We start from the raw sequence: 22,275 nt of genomic DNA, 5'->3' as shown, positions 1-22,275 counted from the left end.
ACACCCATGAATTTGCGGGGTAGGGTTTGGGACAAGAATCGGCACGTGATATGGGATTCCACCATGTCACCTGAAAGCTTATGGGGAAGTAAATTATTGCGCGTTGGTCTTTAATAGCAATAGCATTAACATAATCCGTGAGTGTCCATTGCTCAGTATGTACAGGAAAGCTAGTGAAGTCACCACTTAACATCTATAGCTTGGCGTCCCCAATTCTACCTCTAGTAGCTCTACTCACTTTCACCAACGCATCACCTTCCGGGTGCTTGGCATCCTCAACAGTTTGAACCCGTCTTTGCTTGAGTTTACGTCCAGCATCATCCGCAAGAGCAAGAACACGCATACTGACTGATGCCGAATCCCGTCGATTTTTACCTTCCCGTCTGAATATAGAGATATGCTCGACATAGTCCCACAATCGCCCTTTAGGTCGAATACGAGATGCCCTGGAGAATGAATTCGCTTTGGCGTCGTCGTTGTAGCGTCTCGGTAGCCACTCGGGAGATAGTGACATGATAGCTGGTAATCTTCCTGACTTAGACCTCCGTACAACAATGATACCCTCAGCTTCAAATTCGCTGAAGGCAGATCTCAGAACCTCCTTGTTAACCGCCTCCAAGTACGACAAGTCTCCTTGCGCGTAGACGGTCTTGCCGAGGACTTGAGCGACCTCCAGAAATTCCGTGACGTCAACCCATAACGTCTCGCTCGCCAACCCTGTTTCATCCGGAAATTCCGACGCCATTGGCGTCAAGGCAAACAAAGCGGCCGCTGCAAACCAATAACCATCGCAGAACGGCCACAGCAGAAAACAGTAGAAATCGAAAAATTCGCGACCGCGTGTGCGTTCTTCGATACTCAATTCTACACACCCATCCTCCGATATGCTAATAACACCCTGATCACGAAGCAGCTGAATGCTCTCCCAGAAATTAGCGCGAATACCGCCTGGCTGCTGGATATACACAAACTCGCCGGCAAGAAGTTTGGATAGCCAGAGACATTGCTCGAAGAGATACTTGACTGGAACACGCTGCATGCTTGGGCCGCCGCCTTGCTTGATTTTGGTGTACATTGCGACTGCAACTATTGCATCCGACACGAACAGATGCATGACCATATTCCGGTAAAAGCTGAGTTGGAAACGGTCTTCCGCGTAAAAAGTCCTTTCGAGCAAGCTACCATCACCACCTGAGCTTCCAACTAGGGTTCCAAGGACTTCAAGGCCACGATCGACAACTTGCACCGTAGATAGCTTCCCGAAATCAGCTACTCGGCCACCACGCTCATGAATTCGGAGGCACAGCCACTCAACACGTCGAATGAGTTCCGAACGACCAACTCCACGGCCACGAAGTGTCAGTAATACTGTTCCAATTAGCGCAGTAGGCATCACTACAGAAGCCTTGTTGATGTCGGACAAAACTTGATATCCAAGCGACCGTAATATCCGCGTACGCAAGTCTGCGTCCGCCACCGCGTCGACAAATGTAGGCACCCGCATTGCATCAGTTGCCAGCTTCTCTAATTGCGTAGAAATGAATCCGCGCAAATTCCAAGGTTCATGGAATCTAACATCCACTCTGCCCATCTTCAAGGACAATATCTCACGAGCGTTGAAAAATTCGCGTAGAGTCTCCTTCTTCTTCTCTGATCCGAGCAGCTCGTTGATGTAGCTCTCGGTCTCTATAACTCGGTCGTATTGTGTCGAGACGGGGACAATCCAGCAGTCTTCTGTGCGGCCTGACAGCACAGAGTCGAAAATAAACTTCAGGATGCCAAACTTTGGTGGCAGCAGCTTGCCGAGCCGTGACCGCCCTCCTTCGATGAAACATTCGAAATTGTAACCACCGCCTAGGAGAGTGTCGATATAAGCCTGAATAACGGCGCTGTACAGCTGATCGTCGCCAAATGATCGCCTCATCCACATTGCTCCCAGACGCTGTTAATCGTTATCTCATCATCTCATTAAATCCAACTCATTACACGTACATTCAGTGCAGGCCCAACCACTGCAAAGTTGAGATTATCGCCAGCCACGACAGTTGGTAGCGAAATTCCCACCCTGAAACAAATAGCTTGCATACAGACATAGTCGATGTGTGATCGATGGCATGGCAAAAATATGAGAGACTGATTATTCTTAGCCGCGATCGTAGCGACCTCCTTCAACTTTGCAATCTCTTCAGCATTCACATGCAGACCCTGATTGTACGTTCTGCCGAGAATCTGCATGACAATGTAATACGCTAACCTGAGAAATCTCTTTGACTCAAATTTACATATCATTTCATCCGCAAGCTTTGAGGTGACTGCCTCGAGCCATTCCACAACCTGTTGACGACGATCTTCTTGCTCGAACCGACTCATTCGTGACCAAACTGGACTCTCTTTGACACTGCGCTCCGCTAGGCTCGTAATTCTATTTCGCAATAACTCGTTCCGCAATACCCTCGCCTTCATTTCCTCGGTGAAGCCAGCATACAGAATATCCCTGCCGACATAATTGTCGTAGGATCGATACGTGGTGCCGACAATGTGTTTCCCGATATTGCGCAAGAATGTATATGGCGAGTCCCTGAAGTGCGTAAAGTCCGATGTCAAATTGCGTGTAGGAGACTCTGTTTCGACAGACTGTGGCGATCCTCGGTCGTCCGGGCTAATGACTTCGGGGAGAGGGCCTGTTCGGATGTATTCCAGAATTGCGGAGTCGTCCTGCCGAAGCAAGTCCACATCTAGATGATTCCTACGCGCCATTGCTGCCAGGAAGGAGTTCAGTCACAGACAGGAAGACGACCTAGCTTGGAGACTGTATAGATGCCCAATTCTGGCGCAGCCAATTATGGATCATGGGACGCAGCTTCCGGACGGACGAGATCCCAACAATCGGTGCTCAAATGTGGGGTCAACCCTAGCCCACGGCTGTCGGCAACATAGGCCTGATCGATGAAAGTTGGGTCGAGTGGTCATTTGGATCCTGGGTCAGGGTTTGCTTGACGCTGAGCATTACTCCGCGACGTATATATCAGTACAAGGTACGTACGTCTCAGCACAGGCTGTAGCACGAGATGAGACGCCAGCCGCCAGCTGGATGCAGCGGACGCTCGTTCTTCACCGATGATGTACGACGCCGATGTATAATAATGGGTGAAGCTCTCTACAGCTCCGATCGACTGATCTGTAACCCCAGCATCCGCGCCGAGGTGAAATATTTGCCCTTAGGTCGTAGTTGACCAGAACGTATGATACTAATTAAGGAGACGCATGGAGAATTGCGTCAACTAGCTATGCGAGCCACACCACTTTTCGATGCAATTTCACTACTGAAAACCTTGCCTGCCACAATAAAAGATGTAAAGTTTTGTAACCTTGGAGTTTGTAAGCATGTACATTTAACCAATTTATTTATACCACTATCGACTTTCCGCTGTCCGAATCATCACTATTCCGATCCACCAAGCTATTAATAAAGTCCACAGTAGTTTGGTTGGTCCAAAGCTCCTCCATATGATTTAGATTTAGGAAATGAGAACCCTCCTGAATTTCGACAAACTTAACTGGCGAATCTGGGCTATCAGGTGGAGGAAATTCTGGATGGCGTTGCTTGATCAACTCCAACTGCTGGTTGGCCCATTTCTCATACTTATGACTCCTCGTGAACGTATCTTTAGTACCATACGAGACTAGGATCTTGCTGTCAACGGACCCTTTCTGGTACGCGTTCGTCAGCTTGGCAAGCTGCGGATCACTGTTGGTTGACCTTAAGCCCAAGGTAAGAGCCCCACTGATGGGCCACAGTGGCGGCGATAGTAGCCAATACGTGATGTTCACGCCTGATGACTCTCGTAAGCTGTCTAAATCAGCTTTCGCACATATTATAGCTCCGTAGCTATAACCGGTAAACAAGAGTGTCTTCACCGACGAGAACGAGTCGAGGAGCGACGACGCAACGGCAACAACGTCAGCTTGTTCTTTGCGTGATGTCCAGCTTGTGCGAGTCGTGACTCCTCGGAAATTGAATGCATACACGACAACCTCCGTTCTGAGCTTTTGAACAAGCTTGTGGGCGAGAAATCGGACGACACGATCCGATTTGCTACCGCCAAGTGGTGGATAGGGGTGTGCTAGTACAACACCGAGGCTGGGCTTGATCCTTCGTCGAGGGGCAGCAGATGTGATACTGGTCGATGGTAAAGCAGTCTCGCTATATGTTGCTGAGCCGCCTTCATAGGTGTAGATGTCCGTCCCAAGAATGACATTTGAAGACGCTGCCGGTACTGATGTGTAGTTCACGTGAACTTTAGAATCCTCGGTCATGGTGATGATGTTGCTATGACGACGCCGTGACGACGCGACCTAGCACGTCGCGACTATGGACACGACAAGTGGTATGACGAGGAATCGACGCTACGATGATATATGATATTGTAGAATCGGCCGTTCGAACAGCGTCTTGCGTGTCGAGGCGTGCTGCCCGGTGCTCGCCCATCTGATTATCACTAAATTTGAGTTTGAACCGCCGATTGCCGATCGTTTCATTTTTTTTTGGCTTGCCTCGACCTGAAACTGCGTGGACCCGGCCTTACTATCATATCAGATAGGAGAAGCACGGAGGGACAACTGACTTCTGCATAATAAAAAGCACGCAGTCACAAAGACAACCTTAAACATCATTACACAAAAGTTTCTGCGCATTTTTTCGGTGGAGGGTCGCATTACGTCATGAACTTTATTGACGAATAAAGACTTGATTTATACATTACAAGTGCAGATATGCGTATGCAGCTGCAACGTCCAAACAATACAAAACCAGCACGCTCTCTATTCCTTTCAGCTTAACACCACATTAACCATTTGACAACCCAAAAAACTCCCCGTACGACAGCTCTAACTGTACGGAGTACTGACACCACGCCCCAGACAGCCCATAATAATAGCGTAACCGCTCGTTCTAACAGCGCGTAGCCCGCACGCTCGAGCATGCCCATCACACGCTCCTTGCGACGGAATAACGCGCCTGTCCTTTCGACAAATTCGAGACTCTCTCCCAAGCGTCTCTCCTGTAAACTCAGCGTCGTGCTCACTTCCGCTGTCAGTTGATCCGCAGCCGAAATTGCCAAATCGAACCGCGACCGAAAATTGGACGAAAGCGTTGACGTCAACGAATCTGTCCGGGCAGATAATGACACCAGCATAGACCTGCTAGCCGCAAGTGTAGTACTGTTGAAATTGTTCGTCACGTCGATGACTGACTTACTTAACGCCGGAATCGTCTCGCGTGCGAAAGAATCGTTCAACGGCTCAGTGAGCTCTTTCAAGAACTTGCTATAAGTGTTGCACACGGCACCGGCGCGCATGCCGTGCAAGAAAAATCGTGCTTCTAGAAACTCCAGTTCGGCAACCAAATCAGCAAACTGTCCATTCGATGCGGTTGTCGACGGTGTAGTCGAAGACTGCCGCACTGGCTCCGGATGTAGTGGAGTTGACTGGTCCTGTAAATCTCGTTGCATGTGATTCTTCGCCGAAGTAGAAGTGAACATGATTCTTGATATATTCGGATCGTGAATATAATCACTATCGTGCGCATTGTCTTCATCATCCATGGTGCTGTACTGGCTTAGACGCTTATTATGGTGATCGTGGTGTCGGTGGGTAACCCCATTCAGCTCAACCATCGAAGTTGATGCTAAATCCTGCCTAGAGAGCGACTCACGAGAATTGGTCGCAGCAATTACAGGCACAGCCAGGAGTCCATTCTGGCTGACAGGAGCAATCAGTGGGGATAATTTGGCAGGCCGTCCTGGAGAACTGTGCCTTGACTTAACTGGCGAAGATGCCCGCGATCGAGATGGTGAATGCGTAGGTGATATGAGTGGCGACCCAGTTGGCGAACTTGATAGAGATTTCTGGGACCTGGATTTAACATGCGACCGATCAACTCCTTCACGGTGCGCTGATCCATCTTCATACGGTGACAAATACCCACGTTTTCCGACAGATCTTTCAGTCTCGGACTCCGAAGTGCTGCTTCCGTCACTGTCTGATTCAGATAACGAGTCGTAGGAGTCATAGTTATCCTCTTCATCTGAAACGTGGCGTCTAGATTGCCTGCTGCGACGAAGACGAAGTTTATATCTCGAAGATTTGCCATTACCTTCTTTGTCTGCTTCTTGAGGTCCTGACACATCGTTAGACTCATACTTATCTTCCTCGGTGGTGGCTCACCTAAAGACTTCTGATGGCGCTTGGATCGGTGATGTTCTGATTCAGCGATACCTCTTCGTAAATATCCGTCAGGCAAATGTAAAGCGCGGCTCCGATGACTGCGTTTGTGCACTCCTCGCTGATGAGATGCATCGTATTTGTTTCTCCTTTCGGCATACTCGTCATCCTTCTCATGGCTCTCATGGGTGCCGTGTGGTCTGGAGGGTTTATAAAGCGGCAAACCATTGTGACCAACCAGTAGCATGCGATTCCGTTCTCTCCAGCCCCAGTCCGCAAACATTTCGTTGACGTCAACCTCCCATATGATATCAATATTCGGATTATGTCGAAAGGCAGTTGAGGCAGGCGTGATAGTTGACAACTCGGGCATCTCCAGGCGTTGTTTTCGGCGTTCTCTAACGTATCTGTTTCGAATGGTTTGTAGTGGATTGTAAACACCGTCGACACCGGGAAAGGGGAGAAAGGGTTGGGACACGTTGTGCGGCAGAACCTGACTCTGAGAGACAAATGCCGCATGAAGTTCAAACCAGGCCTTCGTTCTCAGAACTCTACGTAAGGTAGCCTGAGTCGGTTTCACAACTATTCTTGTCAGCATTGGGTCGTAGTCGATAGCCATTGCAGCATACCAGATGAGCTATCGCCGCTTAAGGCTCTCTTCTTCGTCGATACGTTCCCCATAGCGCTCCGAGAATCCCGCAAATGAACGACCAGATTAGCCACTCTTGCTACATCTGCATCTGATATTGATGTGGGTGAACTCCATAGAGTACTTGGCGAGCCTATTGAATCATTGTCGTCGCGATAGGTTGACGCTGTGGCAGTTGACAAGTCATCTCGACCCAAGATCTCAACAAACGACTCTCCGTGCAGACGCTGACTATAATGACTCTTCCGCGCTGCAGCTGCTGTCGACACGCCCCTCAACGTCTCTGGGTCATATCGACCGGCTAGAAATCCGGCGCGACGGCCCGTTGGCGAAAACGTGTTTTTCTGCTCCAAGAGTGAAGCGGAGGACGACGAAGGCAACGAATTCGAATCGAAAGAGCTCGATGCTGGAGTAAGGTCTAACGCAGGATACAACTGACCATGCGGTGACTGTAACGCGAGGAGATTTAATGCCTCTGTGTCATGTTCTCGTTCCGCCTCCCAGCCAGAATCTGTCAGTCGCCCTCCGTTAGGCGACGCCGGCGACGACGTCGCCATAACTTCTTTGAATATATTCGGCAGGTAGCAAGAAAAGAACTATCGTTGCGCCTTCAACAGGGGTATTATAGCCAGAATGAAGTGGCGATGATATTCGCACAAAACCTGAGAAGGTTCGGTCAATCATGGCGTGTGCCAACAAGGCTGTGCCCCTGCGGCGCGCCCCTTTAACACTTATCTTGGTCACGCTGGTCCACGCTAACCCTAAGCCGAGACATGCCGCAGCGTACTCAGTCACATCCTGACTATGCACATGTACAAACCTGTAACGTTGTCCCATTACGACCTCCGTCTAGCTAAGTCCAAAAAAACAATCATGGTTTTAATTGCCTCATTGACTATCGTACACGCTTGAAGTAAGTACTTGAAAAATCATGCAAGCGATACCCATTTGAATCCCATCATAAGAACCTGAACGCACCTGAACACCAACAATGCGTAGTTTACAGATCTATCCATACTCATCTACTGCAGTCGCACAGCCTGGACGCCTCGCCCTGCGATAGTGCCTATCCAGTCTCCAGTGGCATTCCAGGTGATATTGTTGACCTCAGCGTTTTCTGTATATGCAAGGCCGATTTCCGAACGATTTGCTGAGACATCCCACACAAGAACCTGGCAGTCGTCGGCAGCAGTGGCAAGCACGTTTCGCTGCTGGGGAGCCCATTCGACTGCATTGACATTGGCTACGTGCGCGTCTAACTCCACGACAGGACTACCTGGCGACCGAATATCTAAAACATGAACGACGTTGGAGTCTACCGAGAATGTTGCTAAAAGATTAGGATCCCGACTGTTCGTGCTGATCCGCAACAAAGGCGGTGGAGACACAGGCTCATATATAATGGTGGAGTGCTCCAGACTTCGTAGATCAAACACCCGCACTGACCCATCAGCACCCACGGAAGCAAAGACGTCCACGTTTCCCGCAGTGAACCTTGCATCAAATACTTCCTTATCATGTGCAATCAATTGTGTTTTCGCAATAGAAGTGTTGAGGTCCCAGATCGTGCATGTCGTATCGATTGATGATGTTATCACTAAGGAATTGTCAGTCGAATTCCAGTCTAAGCTGGTCAGAGGCGCGGTGTAGTCGGACTTGGTCTTCTATCGGACAGACTATCAGTAAGCTGGTACGATCAATACAAATACAGGCACGTACATTCGCCAGAAGCGATCTCTGCCGAAGTGACATTGTCTCTGGGTTATACTCCCATATCCGTAGAAAATCGCCCGCTGTTGCTAATCTCTCCACCCCACCAGGGCCCATACTCCGAGATAATGGGTCCCATAGCAATCTTGTGCAAGGATAAGAATGGCCGGCTTCCGCGACTTTATGGAGCTCAAGTGACGGAATCTGCTGTCCGTTCTGTTGTTGTTCCGTAACAGGTACAGCTTGTATGACTTGGATCTACTCAATACGTCAGCAATGAGTTTATAGTTCATAATGCTGTTCATACCCGATTAGCCGAATCCTCGGTACACGTTGCCACAGCTATTCTACCTGGTCCTCGTTGATAAACGCTCTTGGACCAATCCACAGCGTACAACGGCCAGAGGGACTCGAAGTACGCTGATCTCCGAGGTGTCGATGAATGATGCATAGTTGCATTCCCAGAAGAATTCGACGCACTTAAAACAGGTCCAAACAAAGTGTTCGACGACGACGTGAGTGCTGCGGACGCTGACGCCGGTCCAGAATTTCGTATGCCTCCACCCGATTGTGTCAAAACCGAGAACGAGTTTCGTTTGCTGAGTGACGGTTGAGCCATGATCTATCCGATACCAGTTTTCTTCGCACAAGAATTATCTAGGAAGAAGAATACTGTGCAATGTACAGATCAGCCGTAGATCTGACGGGGGGGAGACGGATTTGGCGATCTAATGTACCCGCCGCGCTTTCTTGATATATGCTAGATCAGATCCCCTGGTGAGACGCCGCAAACCTTGCCCTTTGCAATTTCACAAATTAGCCAGAAGGATAGATTCAAATTCTGCCCCCAATCAGGCGTCGTAGCGTATATTCTGTGGACTGTATCGCGTAGTTTACGATCAACATTAGTCTAGGTTTCTAAGAATCAGAGCTACAGACCGGGTAATCGTTGATGGGTGTCGTACCCGTCCGTGTTCAGGAGAAATACTCAGCGCATTAAAGTACAATGACCTACATTTCATATTTACAAATATCTCCAAATGTGCAGCCTCAACCAAGAGCATACTTACTGATAACTACAGAGAGGGAGGCTAGAAAGTGATATGTAACATAAAATCTAAGCGGAATACATCGCCTACACAACAAAACCAACATAACGAACGAACGGAACCTCCAGTAGAAACAGTGCTATCAATCGACTAAGTGCCAACAAGTTTCAAGGAACATAAAATTCGAACAAATCAAACAAGCTGTATCATTGACTATAACCACAATCAATCAAAAAAAAGGCTAAATTACATGTCATGAGCATTCGCCGTATAGAGACATTGACAATATCATCGTCTATATGTCATCTTGAGGATGATATCACGTCAGCTTCCTCAGCTTCCTCTTCTGGCTCCTCAACCTCCTCGTCTTCATCATCTTCATCGGAAGAACCGAATCTGTCAGGAGTCATCTGTTGAGACATATAGCGCGTCCACTGCAATTAATTAGTTCCTCTATACAATTAGATGGAAATGAAGAGACACCACTTACTTGATCATTACTCTGACCAAGCCCTATCCTGACGCCGGTCCTAGAGCTCTGCGCGTCGTCCTCTTCTTCATCATCTTTCGCATGAATGTTCAGGCCGTCGTCATTGCTATACTCAGCAGCAACTTCGCCATCGTCATCGTCTTCCTCCGGACTAGCACCGGTCATATCCTCCATGCCGCCCATTGTGAGAAGATGGTGGTGGTGAGAGGGAATCTCGGAACTCGGTCGCTGTCCGCCGAGTATTGAGTTGTCTCGAATGCGGATTTGCATTAGCGTTTCGTTGACATAATGATTCCAGCTTTCACTGTTGATTGTGTTCTCTACGACCGCCGGCGAGAGTGTCTCAGGCGGGTATCGCTGAAGGAACTTGACAATTTCTTCCGAAATAAGAGTTAAGTGACCCATATATCCCAGCCGCATATGTGTCTTCAGTTCATGCTCGTTCGATGCCTTTGTGCCAGCCACAATTTCCTCTGTGATGTGATCGGTCCTGAAGAGCTCGATCGCCAAGTATCGGTTGTATCCCCGGTCAATGGGCCCATTGAAAATCTGTTGGATAATGTCGAAAACCACATTATGTAAGAAATTATTCCAAGGAAACCTGAAGAAAAGGTCGATAATAGTCGAGACGACACGGTACTTTATGAGTTGATATTTCAAAAAATCACCAACAACCAACTCCTTCTCGTCGGTAGTGAACTCAGCCATATTAAGCTCTCCCGTTGCTTCGGGCATCGAATTGCTTGCCTTCGGCGTTAGCTGATTATCAGACTCATAGATGTCGTCAGCCTCTGGCTTTTCATCTGCAGCCTCAATTGGCGTAGAAGGTGAAATCGACTCATAAGGGGAGTGAGAGAGTCCAAGTTTCTCGATATCTTCGAGATCATCCGTCTCGGAGCTTTCTTCTACAATAGTTGCTGGTGACAGAATATTGTCTTTACTCGGGCTGGTACTGACAGCCGTTTTCTTCTTTCCAAGACCCCACCAGCCTCGTGACTCTGACGTATATTCGGATGCAGAACGTTGGTCATCGACAGACAACTCGTTGACTGAAGTTCCGAGGTCTTGAATACCCTCGCTGTCCGAAAAGCGATTGCGAATGTCCTTGGCATCCGCCCAGGCCAGTTTGTTTTCCTTTCTGATAGCATCACGCTGGATGGCAATCTCTTCGCCTTTGGGATTGTTCAGCAGCGCCATGTTACTGCAATGCAAAAGCTCCGCGACAAGTTCGCATATTTTAAATCTCTCAAACCCCAACGGCTCTATTTCACCAAATGAAGTCTGCAGCCGAATATCGCGCTTCTTGACAAGAAGCTGCTGAAACCGTGGAATATTCTGCGCCAAAATTTTCAGGAGATAGCCAAGGTAGATGGGGTCCCGGGCATTCGGTGGGTGAGACTCTAAGGTTATTGACATCATGGATACCATGTCGTAATCGGAATTGTTCTTCCGGATAAGTTCGATTATCACGCCAACGGCCGTAGCCAGAGCAGTTCCACCACTGTTGACCATTTGATTTGCCAGCTGTGTGATGATTTCGGGACTGACCAATTCACGGGTAAGCTCGTTGGGCCCAATCGATGTGAAGTCATTGCTGGCATTTGCGGATATGGTAATCAGCGCCTTGAGGAAGTCTCCTGCGGCCGATTGAGTGTTCGACGCGATGTCGGCTGAGAGAAAAGAAATCAGATTCGCAATAAGCTTTTGCGACTGCAAATAATCAATGATGCCGGTTGGATTGTCTGGTTTGTCGGTACATAGGATCTTTAGTAATAAGTCCATTATCGATGGTGTGTCGATGTGCCGCATAAACCGCGCCACTAGATCGGGCTGGGTCTTCAAGAAATCGATCATTTGTTCGGTCTTCCGTTCGAGAAACTGTTCATTCGTCTTCGTGAAATATCCTGCGTAGACTGGATCCAACGGTGCTGGCTTATCCAAGAACGTCCAGAACTCTTCTAGGAGCTCGGTCTCTTTCATCACCGTTTCGTAGATCGACCATATTTCAGACGCGAACACTTCGGAGGACAGTCGTGCGTACCTGCAAACAATTTAGACAGTATTCAGATTGCACTGTGTGCCTGGCAGTCATACCTCCAAGCCTTCTCATCGTCGAAGATGCCTGACGAGTCTGGTTCGGGGGACGCGGCGATGCGCGTGAGACCCAGATCTTCGTCTTCCCGTTCAACGTCGTCGTCGAGTAACCCATTATCTCCATCGCCAGCATCTTCGCTCTCAGTCTCCGGCTTGCTCAATTGCGTAGTGCCGGGCTCATTTTGCACCGATGTCTCGGTCGGCGTGGCCTCGCCATCCCCATCCATTTCCTCACATGACCTTTCGTCTTCAGCTTCCGCACTGATGCTACTGCTGCTCGAGCTCCCGGTACTCGTACTGTTCTCCCGTGGCGGCGTCCAATGGCTTATGTACCGAAGGAGCTGCTGCAGTATCCGAGGCTCGCGTAAGTACTCGATTAACTTCGCGTTGTGCTCACGCAGCTCTTGGAGGATATCGTCCTCTTCAAGCAGCTCCGCAATCGAGCAGTCCGGCTTCTCCAAAAGCTTGTTCACACCCGACACAGCATTCAGAGAAGCAAAGTTCGTGCTCACGCGCCAAAATGCCATCGGGAACTGCTCTAGAGACGAATAGAAGTGCTCGTGTGGTTGTCGGGTCCTTGTGCTGCCGACTATCCCACAAGTTGCAGCTTGCTTTGCTACGGTCGAATGTGATGCGGACCCTTACCCTAAATACTATCGCTAATTCATGGTCCGTGACATCATTTTGAGCTAACGTACATCTCATTTATAGTCTTTAATAATCACTTGTGATTTCAACTAATAGCATCAATGTACGAAGACGAAGACGACGAATTTCTTTACGGCTCCACTTCAAAGAGGCAGAAGTTAGAAGGTGAGTGAGAAGATTGTCGCATTCGATGTTCGGTGCTAACTTGGAACAATAGATGAAAATGACAACCAAAGCACGACCCATATTTTCTTTATCTGGTTGTTCTTTGACTAATTAGAAGAAGAATCAAAACAGGATTCAGATGATGATTATGATCCGGAACTACGAGCAGATGCGTTACCGCCTACGGGCTCGTCGTCACGCGGCGGAATAGTTGATCAAGAAAAGGAAGCCGCCCCGGCGGATGGTGCGGCCGACGAGGACGAAGAGGACGAGGATGATTCGGTATATATCGGTCTTTTGATATGGCTATGCGGGCTCTGGTCTGATCAATCTATATAGGACATTGAATTTGTCATAGAAGCTGCTCCCGGTCAGGAGGTAGAACCACATCCAGGGAAGGCACCATACTCATCCGTCCGAGTAGCAGGACAGCAGGCAAAAGGTCCAGGTACACCCAGTAAGTCCGGTACGATATACCTCTACGTCGCCTGGTAAAATGTTTTGGCTACTGACACACGTACATATAGACGATTCGAAGTCAGGGCAAGCCAAAACTTCGGAAGTCGATCTCGACAAAGTCCCAGAGTTGGATGAAACGCTATTAACCCAAGTGGACCTTGACGCGCTGGAAGAGAAGCCATGGCGAAAACCAGGTGCCGACATCACGGACTATTTCAATTACGGATTCGACGAGTTCTCGTGGACGACATACTGTCTTCGACAAGACAAACTGCGTGATGAATATGATCCTAACAAGCTCAGAACTGTGAGTAACTTTTGGTCAGTGCAGACGGATTTGCTAACGCCATTAAATAGCAAATGATGCAGCAATTGCAACAAATGCAACAAATGCAGATGCAAATGCAAATGCCGTTTATGGGCCAGCAACCGCAATCACAGCAGGAATTTTTTCCGCAACAACAAGGTGGATATATGGGCGGAAACCAGGGGTACTATCGCTATTAGGCACCTGTATTGTATGACTAATGTAAATAATATGAATTCGAACGATTGTATCATAGCACTCGGTTTTGACAAGAGCCACGCAACTCGGAAGACCGAGAAGGAGCGAGCCTCAATGCGCGCCACAGCAATTACGAAGTAAACGTGTGGCGGCTCTTAAAGTGCAGGTTGCAGCACAGGATGTGGACCATCCACACGATCGTCGTTCCGGTGTAGATATTTGTCTAGTGTCCGATTTACTGTCATGCAACGCACCAGAATATTCCGCGCACCATTGAAATCGCGGTCGCACTCAAAGCGACATTCTTTGCAAGAGTACTTTTTACTACCCCCAACGTCGTTGAGTTTTCCGCATCTTCCGCATGTCTTACTGGTGTATTCTTCAATGACCAAAACGACTTTGCACGATTTATATTCTCGCGCTTTGTCGAGAAGTCGTCGTTGGAATCTGTAATGCGACCAAGTGGCCATAGCTCGTGCCGTCTTTGACCTGATCCGCCGCTGTCCACCCTTGCGCATCACCATTTGTTTAACTGGGAAGCTTGGTACGATGACATGGTTGAATGTTGTGCACAAATACTTTGCAATGCGACATTGCATATCGCTGACCAAGTTTGTATCCGACGTCTTAGTTTCCCTGCAGCTTTTTTCATGCGCCACCTCTTTGCGCGGGTAATGTCTTTCATGGAATATTTGCTGTGCAGCTCGTCCAGCCAGTGACAAAGCCTATAGATATGGCCAATGTCATTTTTGCCGAGCTCGATCGCTTCGCCGTCCGGGCTATAGCCTGTCAAGAATGTTCGCACGCCTGGGTCCAGAGATATTAATCGACCAGAAGACGGCCCGTCGAGAACCCGCAAAGGCATTGGTACGCAAAGGTAGTAGTGATCGGTAGTCCTTTGGTAGACAAGCCTGCTGTCGTAATTCAGGTCGTGTGGGAGTGGTTCAGTGCTTTTCGGTTTGCGAAGAAACGCGTACTTCCCCTCACTCAGGACCAGTGCTGATGATGTATCACAATGCTCTCCCGGCGAGACTTTCTGCGAGATCGGTGCATGTGTGGAATCATATGCCTTGAGAAGGTCTTGCATGGCGGCTTTCCTAATGTCGTATGGGGTTTCCAACACCCACTGCTTGCCCATGTTGTCAATTGCATCCTTATTAAGAAATGCCGCTCTTAGGTCCTTCTCGTTTTTTGCAACCTCATTCTTTTCCACGGCATCCAAACATCGGTTGTATGTCCAGCGTGCGGTGCCGAACCAGTTTCGAAGGATCGCTTTCTGCTCTGTGGTTGGATATAGCCTGAAACGTCTGGCCTTCTCTGCTTGTTCTTTCTCTGTTTGTTCTTCCTCTCTCTTTCTTCGTTTTGCTGCTCTTTCTTTCTTATCGTCTGTCGCGCGTTCCGCAGTTGATACCAATAGACCATCAGTGATTGGCTGGTCGGATGCACACTGTCTTACACAGGTTCCCCAGCCTTCAGAGTTCGCCAGTCCATTGGCGTTCGATCAGATTAAGAGAAGGCAGCCACAGTGTGCGACTGATTCGAGCGGAATCTTCATTCCAAAATGGCTTGGGAACAATTTTCATATTCGGAGTATTCTGTTCGCCGACTGTAACGCAAGGGCAAGGAGGAGCTTGAGGCTTATCTATACAGCAAGTAAGTTATTTGAATGCTAAATCAGTGGTCCGGATACTTCAACTTGCCCATTCCGCAAGCGGTCTCCAAGCTGTCAGAAAAAAGACAGTAGTGGTGCCAGCAGGGGAGATGTGTATATAGTTACCGTTCAGCGGCGAATCGCAGCAGAGGCAGAGGGGACAGACGGGGGATATTTATAATTAGATGAGATGAGTGCTTGCCTAGTGCCAGTTTTTTGTGAGTGATTTTTTTACTGCTGGGCTCGTGTCACCTCAGCGTTTTCTTTCTACGTTTATTCGATGATGATCTGTACTACCTTACGCTACACGCGTGAATCGCAGCCCAACTTATAGTATCAGACACTGTTAAGAAGATCACTACTCTATCATTAGGAAGATTTAGAGTGCAAGCTAAGACTGCTACTACTTTTTTGGCTGCTCCTCAAGTTAGTGTAACATCACGCGCCTACGACGCACAAACATCCAACCACCCATTGCTACACAAGTACACAACCTCACCAACATCGCGCCATATGGGTGTGGGAGTGAGTGCGCGTGTGTGCGTGTGTGCAAAGGCTAGCAGAGGGATCGGTTGCGATGGCGAAAGCGACTCGGTTCATAGTGAGAAGCAAATACGAGGGTGTAAAATATCTCGAACATGCTATGAATGAGAATCCAGAAGTGCCAAGCTCAAGCAGCAGACGGCCTGCTGCATGGCTGAATAACTCTATCTGTGCCATACTTCGTTCTTAATACACGAGACCGCCACCGCCACAGTGTACTTTTTCATAGCGTAGTCTAAATATCAAAGCCATGACTTCTTGTTCGTTCATAGGAATATAAAGGCATTCTTTTCGGTTAGTCACGAACTGAAAACCCCGCACTCCGGCTGTTTCGTCTCGTCGTTCAGTATTGTAAATGGTAATTGAGATGAAAACCGTAAGCCATAAAGGCTAATAGTCGAACGATTTCTTGGTAGCCATTAAGGTCTGCCGCGGGAGACGAGCACGCCCCACGCTTCGTGAACAGAAAGCCTACAAATCGAACGTAGCCTTCCACACTCTAGTGGTCTGACACTGTCCCGGCACCTCAGAAGTATCAATGGCACCAAAGAGTAAATCACAAAGCTCGAATTCAAAGGGCAGCGTGGGCGACGACAAATCGAAGCTGAAGCCGGCCGTCGCGATCAAGGTACGTCAGTAGAAACTCGATATTTGTCACTTGACCGGTGGCGTATTGCCACGGCATTTTACTAACTATTGACAGCCTCGACACATATTATGTGAAAAATACTCGAAGGCGATGGAAGCCATTGACAAGCTACAAGGCGGTGCCAAATTCGATGCGATTGTATGATCTGACCATGTTCGCCGCTGGATGGCTGTTCCGAGACTAATCGCGTTTAGGCACGCGAATATTCGGAGGACAAGGCACGAGCCGGTGGTGACTTAGGATGGAAACCGAGAGGGAGCTTGACGCGGGTGTTTGAGGATGCCGCATATGCATTGCAGCCAAGTACCGTCGATAAAGTACGTTACTGTTGAGGTTGGATACATATGATGCTAAATGATGTAGCCTATATATACGATTCCACCGGTAAAGTCTTCCTTTGGATATCATATCATAATGGTAAACATTTCTGTCTTTAAACAGCGGAGTTTGAACGAGATTGACGCTATATAGGTCGAGGCCCGGAGGTAGGAGTTGATTGAAAAGAATATTCAAGAATGCCTTCATTACATTCTGATGGCATATCAAGCTTGGTGTAGTGCAGGACCCTCACTCTGATTCTTCAGCATATTTCCCTTTATTATTATTCGATGGAACCAGAAATAAAATGGCATCGTGTGCGACAGTGTTAACATATTAAGTCCATAGAAAATCCACGATAACCGAACTACAGCACTGTTCACACTATTACGTGATGCAGTGGATATAAGTCCACCCGGCAGCTTACCTGACGCGACAAGCTGGCACTATCTGACGCCGTCATTAGCGTTCAACGTCGAATTATGTCATTACATAGGATTCGATCTTGAATGGCTGCCTATTGACTGCCGTGGACTGCACTGCATATTTTGGCATAGCAAAGTGCCTAGTAACCTTGCATGCAAAATAAGAGTAGCTGGGGAGGCGAGTTGGTAGACGGGTTTGAAACTCGCGCTTTGTAGGGTTTAGTGATATTTGTAGTCTTGGGAAATAGGGCTTTACGTGTCACTAGCAGCCCCAGCCGGTTCATGCTAATATTGTAAACAATGGGCTAACTAAACATTAACAAAATATACCGCAAGAATCTATTCGGCAATTTTGACCATCTTGTACGGTATTGGAGCACAGATTTCCTTCAGTGACTAATTAATTAAATCTACTATTTATCAGAAGCGGCTGGAGTACTAACGTCGATTTGGCTCGGAGACTTAGATCCATTGGTTGTGAGCAGAATTCCGTAAATCAGCGAACAGGCCCTATGCGCCATGAATCACACAGATAATATTGCAGCAGCAGAAATAACCAATCGTCATGGTTGGCTCGCGGCTATGAAGCGGCCAGGGACAACAGATCCACAGGACATGACAAAAAGCCCCGAATCTGTCAGGAAAGATATCACAGACACAATAACAATTATTGTCCTCCTTCTCGAAGTCATTTACTACATTTATAAAATTTACAGGGGTCGGAAACGGGCTCGGGGATCGAAGCTGACTGGCGATCGCAATCGTGAAGTAGCACATAGCGCGAGGGCTTTAGGAGTTCTACTGTCAACCTACGAGATTCCATCAACAATCGTGACCAAATCAGAGCTTGTTTCGATACTCTACGAGCGGCCAGTATTTAAAGACTTCTATCGGGTATCAGATTCGGGGTTTGCAAAATTAGCTTCGCGATATCCCGACGCCATGCAGGTCGCAATCGACTATGCTCGCACTGGCGACTACTCCGAAACACCGAACCTTGTTGCAGTCATCAGCATGCTGAACGACATGTTTAGTTTATCAGGCATATGTCCGTATATTATCGCCCTGAAGGAGGGAAGCTTAGACCCAATTTGGCGTAGTCCCAATATCAGCATGACGATCTCGACGAGCCGAGAGATATTAGGACAATTGAAGGCTATTGATTCTTCAGAGACACAACAAGAAGAAGTGATCAATGCTGCAAGCGGAGCTGACGGATCATTTCTAGCTGTCGCGAGCAATGTAGCCTCGAAACTGGACACATGCTAATTGTCAACTGCATATGTGGAATATGTGATGGAGTAGTAGGGGCATTACTACATACTTTAATTTCCTGATGCTTCACTTCCGTCCTCAACTGGGTGTTTTGTATTCGTTATCGCCAGTTTGCCAATCTGCACAATTGTTATTTTCAGTACGTTTTCTCATAGAATGACGATGATCGATTTCTCTGCATGAGCCCGTTGGTTTGTCGACCATTGCTATATTTGCAATTGCAAATATCGACAGCTGCATCATTTGGTACCGCCAACCTCCGATGCCTTGGCTCCCGCACATGACGCGGCTAACTTAGCATACATTAGACCACCCAGGAGATGCACAATGGACTTCTTTCTGGTTACGAGCGATGCAGCAAAGACAGTGAACCAGGACCTCGACTGTCCCGCCGCAGTCCCCGACGCTCAAGCGGTCTGCCCCCTGAGTGACGTTAGCTCGCGACGAAGGCTTACCATAGGCTGCATGTGCCGGACTGCGCCTCGCAGTGGGGCGACGGGCCAACCCTGCTGCGGCTCTCGCGCTGAGATCTCATCTGCTATTTACTCGCTCGTGATCGCCATACTCCAGACCGACAAGAGCGGAATCCAGTTAGAAAATACCACCAGTCGATGGGGTCTGATTTGCAAGGATGCGCAACCTCAGTGTTCATGGCAGGACGGGTTCGGAACTGTGCCCTAGAAGCCGCAGTAGCTTAAGCGCGCGTGGCTGGTCCTGCTTACGCGTTATGTGGCGGGTCTAATAAAAATAGATTGGTGCCTGCGCATGGCCCGTGGCGCAGCTGCGGCTTGGTTCGCAGCAGTTCCCCCCCGGCAGAATGTTAAGTACTCGAGTTTCCCACCCGTTACCGTTAGCTCTAGTCTTCCGTAGACCAAATTCTATAAACCATATATCACACAATTGCAGACAATGGCCGCTGGAAGAAACTGTTTTATCCTTTCTTTCCCATATGTCGTATGTGCCCATCGGTTTTGAGTATTGAGCTCAACCTTGTCTAACTGTCTGTGTCTAGTTCACCATCGCAGCCTTGGTGCTCAGCATCTTTGTCATTATTGGCAACTTGCAGGACCATGGAATTCTGTCAAAGTTGTACTTTATGCGCTTAAACACCCAGGATCTATCAATAACCGTCGAGAGCACCACAATTGCTGCAACTGCAATTGATCCCAGTTTCCCCGATTTCTACCAGGTCGGTTTGTGGAACTACTGCCAGGGTACCATCAGTGGCGACGTCTACACTGTCACCAACTGCACCACACCCCATGGTCTCTTCTACTTCAACCCGATCTCTGTTATTGAAGAGCGCCTTGGCATTTCAGAAATCCAGAATGTGCCCAGTCAGGTCGATGATGCCTTGAATGCTGTCAGGGTTGTTTCATACGTCATGATCATCCTATACTGCGTGTCCGCTATCTTCGCCGCCATGGAATTCATTGCTGGCTTCTTCTCCTTCCACTCCCGCGGGGGCTCGTTCTGCACTCTGATCATTAGCCTGCTCGCCTTAGCCTGCATCGTCGTCTCGACTGCTCTGGCCACCGCCCTCTACTATGTCGAGGCCAGGGCCTTCAATGATGCTAATAGCACTCTCGGCACCACGGCCTCCACCAACACCACTACCTTCGGTATCGCTTGGGGTGCTGCCGCCGCGGCCATTCTCGCCACAATATTCTGGTTTTTCTCGATCTGCTGCGGATCGACTCGATCCTCCCGCAAGAACGAGGTCATCTACCGCCCTGTCGATAACCCTGGTATGAGTCAAATCTAAGCGTGGTAGCAAAAAAATTCTCCGATAATTGCAAAATAAATACGAAAGGACCGCGAATTAGTATGACGTCGACTACGAGTGCTTCATTTTTTTGAATTTTCGCGGTATATCTATGAACTGTTATGTAAATCAGGCTCTAAGGTTATAGGCTACGTTATTGGGAACGGAGTTTTTTTTTTTTTTTTTGAGTTTGCAGGACCAATGCTTGTATCAGTCAATAGAATTGGATATAGCCATATTATCACTACGACCATACAGGTAGAGATGGGTAAACTAAAGTCAACTTAACTTACAGTGCTAAGTTCAGTTAAGTTTAAGTCGAGACCATGGGAAAATTTAAGTCGACTTTAACTAAATTTTGAGTAACTCGGTTGACGCGACAAATCTACATGGTACTTTACAGACCGAGCAGGTTCCAGCACAGGCACACGAGCATGATTCTCGTATTTATCACACGCCAAATTTAAAATCTTGAGTTACGTTAAGTCGACTTAACTCCGACTTACTCAAAGTTGCAAGTTGAGTTAAGTTTGGTAGCCGAACCCAAGGAGAAGTGAAGTTTAGTTCAAGTTAAGTCGACTTAAGTTGACTTCAACTTAAAGTTACCCATCTCTACATACAGTGGCGTCATGTTAGATTGCTTCCATTGTCACTAAATGGTACCCCTTGTGCTACGTACATAATCCATATATATGTATATATAAGTTATATATATTTGGAGCAGCCTGTTCTAAGGGTGTTCACGAATAAAAGTTCCTATTCGCATTCGTTATTCGTATTCGCAGGATTTCCATTTATTCGTTACGCCAATTGTATCGCCGCGTTGTGTGTGTCATTCAGAACGTGTCTTGTGTTACTCCATATTTCATATCCCTTGGAGCCTATTCCTATCTATAACAGCAGGTCTGACACTAGTGATATCTCTTCGGTCAACGGGACGGATAAATTCTCCGTTACATTATACCGTTAGCTTATACTCACTTGCGTTCACTGGCCACCTAACGATTCTAGTTTGTGTCGACCTACCGGCGCGAACTTGTCAGTCCATTGCGCAGTCCCTGGATGATTGCACCAGAAAGAAATCCAAGGCTAATTTTTGGGGCTTCAGGGTTATCAGATACTGGGGAAGCGTGGTTTGAAATGTACATCTTACGAATCTTGCGAATTTAGTAAGCAAGAAATCTTCAATTATTCGTATTCGTACGATATTCATAATATTCGACGACGACTATTCGTTATTCTTGAAGACCCCTAGCCTGTTCCAGGTAAGTAGAAGGGATTCCTAACTATCAAAGCAGGTCTATTGGCAATCAACCACAACGCTCGTGAAGGCAAATCAAGGTTTTCGGGGTTACCCGACCGCTAAGTCCCCATCTGCCAGCGCCGCACGCGGTAGCGTGTGTAGATCTGTTATGCGTGCTTCGCGTCGGGCCTTGCTCGGTAGTGCACGTCCAGCGCGTGCGCGAATCTCGTAATGTCACCGGGCCGAAGCATCGTTTTTGGCAATGGGTGACAGCGACTGCGCGTCGGGCTACCTATGACGTCGGGAGCCTGCATGGATTTAGATCATGCACTCATCATAGCTCATCATAGCTCATCATAGCGGGCTACTTATACGCACTCGAGCAGCTGCCGGCGTTTATCTTTTACTTGTCTAC

At 48.1% G+C, this 22,275-nt stretch overlaps 10 protein-coding genes across 10 annotated transcripts; 4 read left to right on the top strand and 6 right to left on the bottom strand.

Moving 5' to 3' along the window:
* Positions 1-99: 99 nt before the first annotated feature.
* Positions 100-2,890, bottom strand: POJ06DRAFT_245569 (uncharacterized protein). Its single transcript, XM_056186673.1, has 2 exons — positions 1,993-2,890; positions 100-1,942 (listed from the first exon to the last, which is right to left on the bottom strand). Exons 1-2 carry the CDS (start codon positions 2,755-2,757, stop codon positions 194-196), a joined length of 2,514 nt encoding a protein of 837 aa, XP_056046214.1. The 5' UTR covers positions 2,758-2,890; the 3' UTR covers positions 100-193.
* Positions 2,891-3,109: 219 nt separating this feature from the next.
* On the bottom strand, positions 3,110-4,709 carry POJ06DRAFT_245567 (uncharacterized protein). The gene has a single exon (XM_056186672.1). It carries the CDS (start codon positions 4,315-4,317, stop codon positions 3,406-3,408), a length of 912 nt encoding a protein of 303 aa, XP_056046213.1. The 5' UTR covers positions 4,318-4,709; the 3' UTR covers positions 3,110-3,405.
* On the bottom strand, positions 4,708-7,573 carry POJ06DRAFT_245565 (uncharacterized protein). Its single transcript, XM_056186671.1, has 3 exons — positions 6,852-7,573; positions 6,226-6,804; positions 4,708-6,178 (listed from the first exon to the last, which is right to left on the bottom strand). Exons 1-3 carry the CDS (start codon positions 7,426-7,428, stop codon positions 4,836-4,838), a joined length of 2,499 nt encoding a protein of 832 aa, XP_056046212.1. The 5' UTR covers positions 7,429-7,573; the 3' UTR covers positions 4,708-4,835.
* Positions 7,574-7,669: 96 nt separating this feature from the next.
* Positions 7,670-9,464, bottom strand: POJ06DRAFT_245564 (WD40-repeat-containing domain protein). The gene is made up of 3 exons (XM_056186670.1): positions 8,889-9,464; positions 8,591-8,839; positions 7,670-8,535 (listed from the first exon to the last, which is right to left on the bottom strand). Exons 1-3 carry the CDS (start codon positions 9,198-9,200, stop codon positions 7,894-7,896), a joined length of 1,203 nt encoding a protein of 400 aa, XP_056046211.1. The 5' UTR covers positions 9,201-9,464; the 3' UTR covers positions 7,670-7,893.
* A 340-nt stretch (positions 9,465-9,804) lies between these two features.
* Positions 9,805-12,860, bottom strand: POJ06DRAFT_55105 (SIT4 phosphatase-associated protein-domain-containing protein). Its single transcript, XM_056191200.1, has 3 exons — positions 12,215-12,860; positions 10,121-12,161; positions 9,805-10,064 (listed from the first exon to the last, which is right to left on the bottom strand). Exons 1-3 carry the CDS (start codon positions 12,739-12,741, stop codon positions 9,933-9,935), a joined length of 2,700 nt encoding a protein of 899 aa, XP_056046210.1. The 5' UTR covers positions 12,742-12,860; the 3' UTR covers positions 9,805-9,932.
* POJ06DRAFT_245559 (Fip1 motif-domain-containing protein) lies at positions 12,836-14,045 on the top strand. The gene is made up of 6 exons (XM_056186669.1): positions 12,836-13,027; positions 13,080-13,097; positions 13,149-13,309; positions 13,367-13,493; positions 13,555-13,793; positions 13,844-14,045. The coding sequence occupies exons 1-6, from the start codon at positions 12,964-12,966 to the stop codon at positions 13,991-13,993; spliced, it is 759 nt and encodes a 252-aa protein (XP_056046209.1). The 5' UTR covers positions 12,836-12,963; the 3' UTR covers positions 13,994-14,045.
* A 979-nt stretch (positions 14,046-15,024) lies between these two features.
* POJ06DRAFT_245552 (uncharacterized protein) lies at positions 15,025-15,833 on the bottom strand (the record flags this gene model as incomplete). Its single annotated transcript, XM_056186668.1, has 2 exons — positions 15,526-15,833; positions 15,025-15,461 (listed from the first exon to the last, which is right to left on the bottom strand). Coding segments are annotated over exons 1-2 (486 nt in total), but the record flags the coding sequence as incomplete, so codon positions are not given.
* A 518-nt stretch (positions 15,834-16,351) lies between these two features.
* On the top strand, positions 16,352-17,477 carry POJ06DRAFT_245547 (uncharacterized protein). The gene is made up of 4 exons (XM_056186667.1): positions 16,352-16,813; positions 16,889-16,972; positions 17,029-17,151; positions 17,198-17,477. Exons 1-4 carry the CDS (start codon positions 16,724-16,726, stop codon positions 17,303-17,305), a joined length of 405 nt encoding a protein of 134 aa, XP_056046207.1. The 5' UTR covers positions 16,352-16,723; the 3' UTR covers positions 17,306-17,477.
* Positions 17,478-18,096: 619 nt separating this feature from the next.
* Positions 18,097-18,846, top strand: POJ06DRAFT_235712 (uncharacterized protein; the record flags this gene model as incomplete). The annotated part of the gene is made up of 1 exon (XM_056185851.1): positions 18,097-18,846. One exon carries the CDS (start codon positions 18,097-18,099, stop codon positions 18,844-18,846), a length of 750 nt encoding a protein of 249 aa, XP_056046206.1.
* A 797-nt stretch (positions 18,847-19,643) lies between these two features.
* On the top strand, positions 19,644-20,855 carry POJ06DRAFT_245543 (actin cortical patch SUR7/pH-response regulator pali). Its single transcript, XM_056186666.1, has 2 exons — positions 19,644-19,806; positions 19,865-20,855. Exons 1-2 carry the CDS (start codon positions 19,762-19,764, stop codon positions 20,615-20,617), a joined length of 798 nt encoding a protein of 265 aa, XP_056046205.1. The 5' UTR covers positions 19,644-19,761; the 3' UTR covers positions 20,618-20,855.
* The last annotated feature ends 1,420 nt before the right edge of the window (positions 20,856-22,275 follow it).

This window comes from Lipomyces tetrasporus (assembly GCF_029532465.1).
Source record: "Lipomyces tetrasporus strain NRRL Y-64009 chromosome Unknown POJ06scaffold_2, whole genome shotgun sequence".
NCBI lineage: Eukaryota > Fungi > Ascomycota > Lipomycetes > Lipomycetales > Lipomycetaceae > Lipomyces > Lipomyces tetrasporus.
This window is presented reverse-complemented; position numbering and strand designations above follow the sequence as displayed.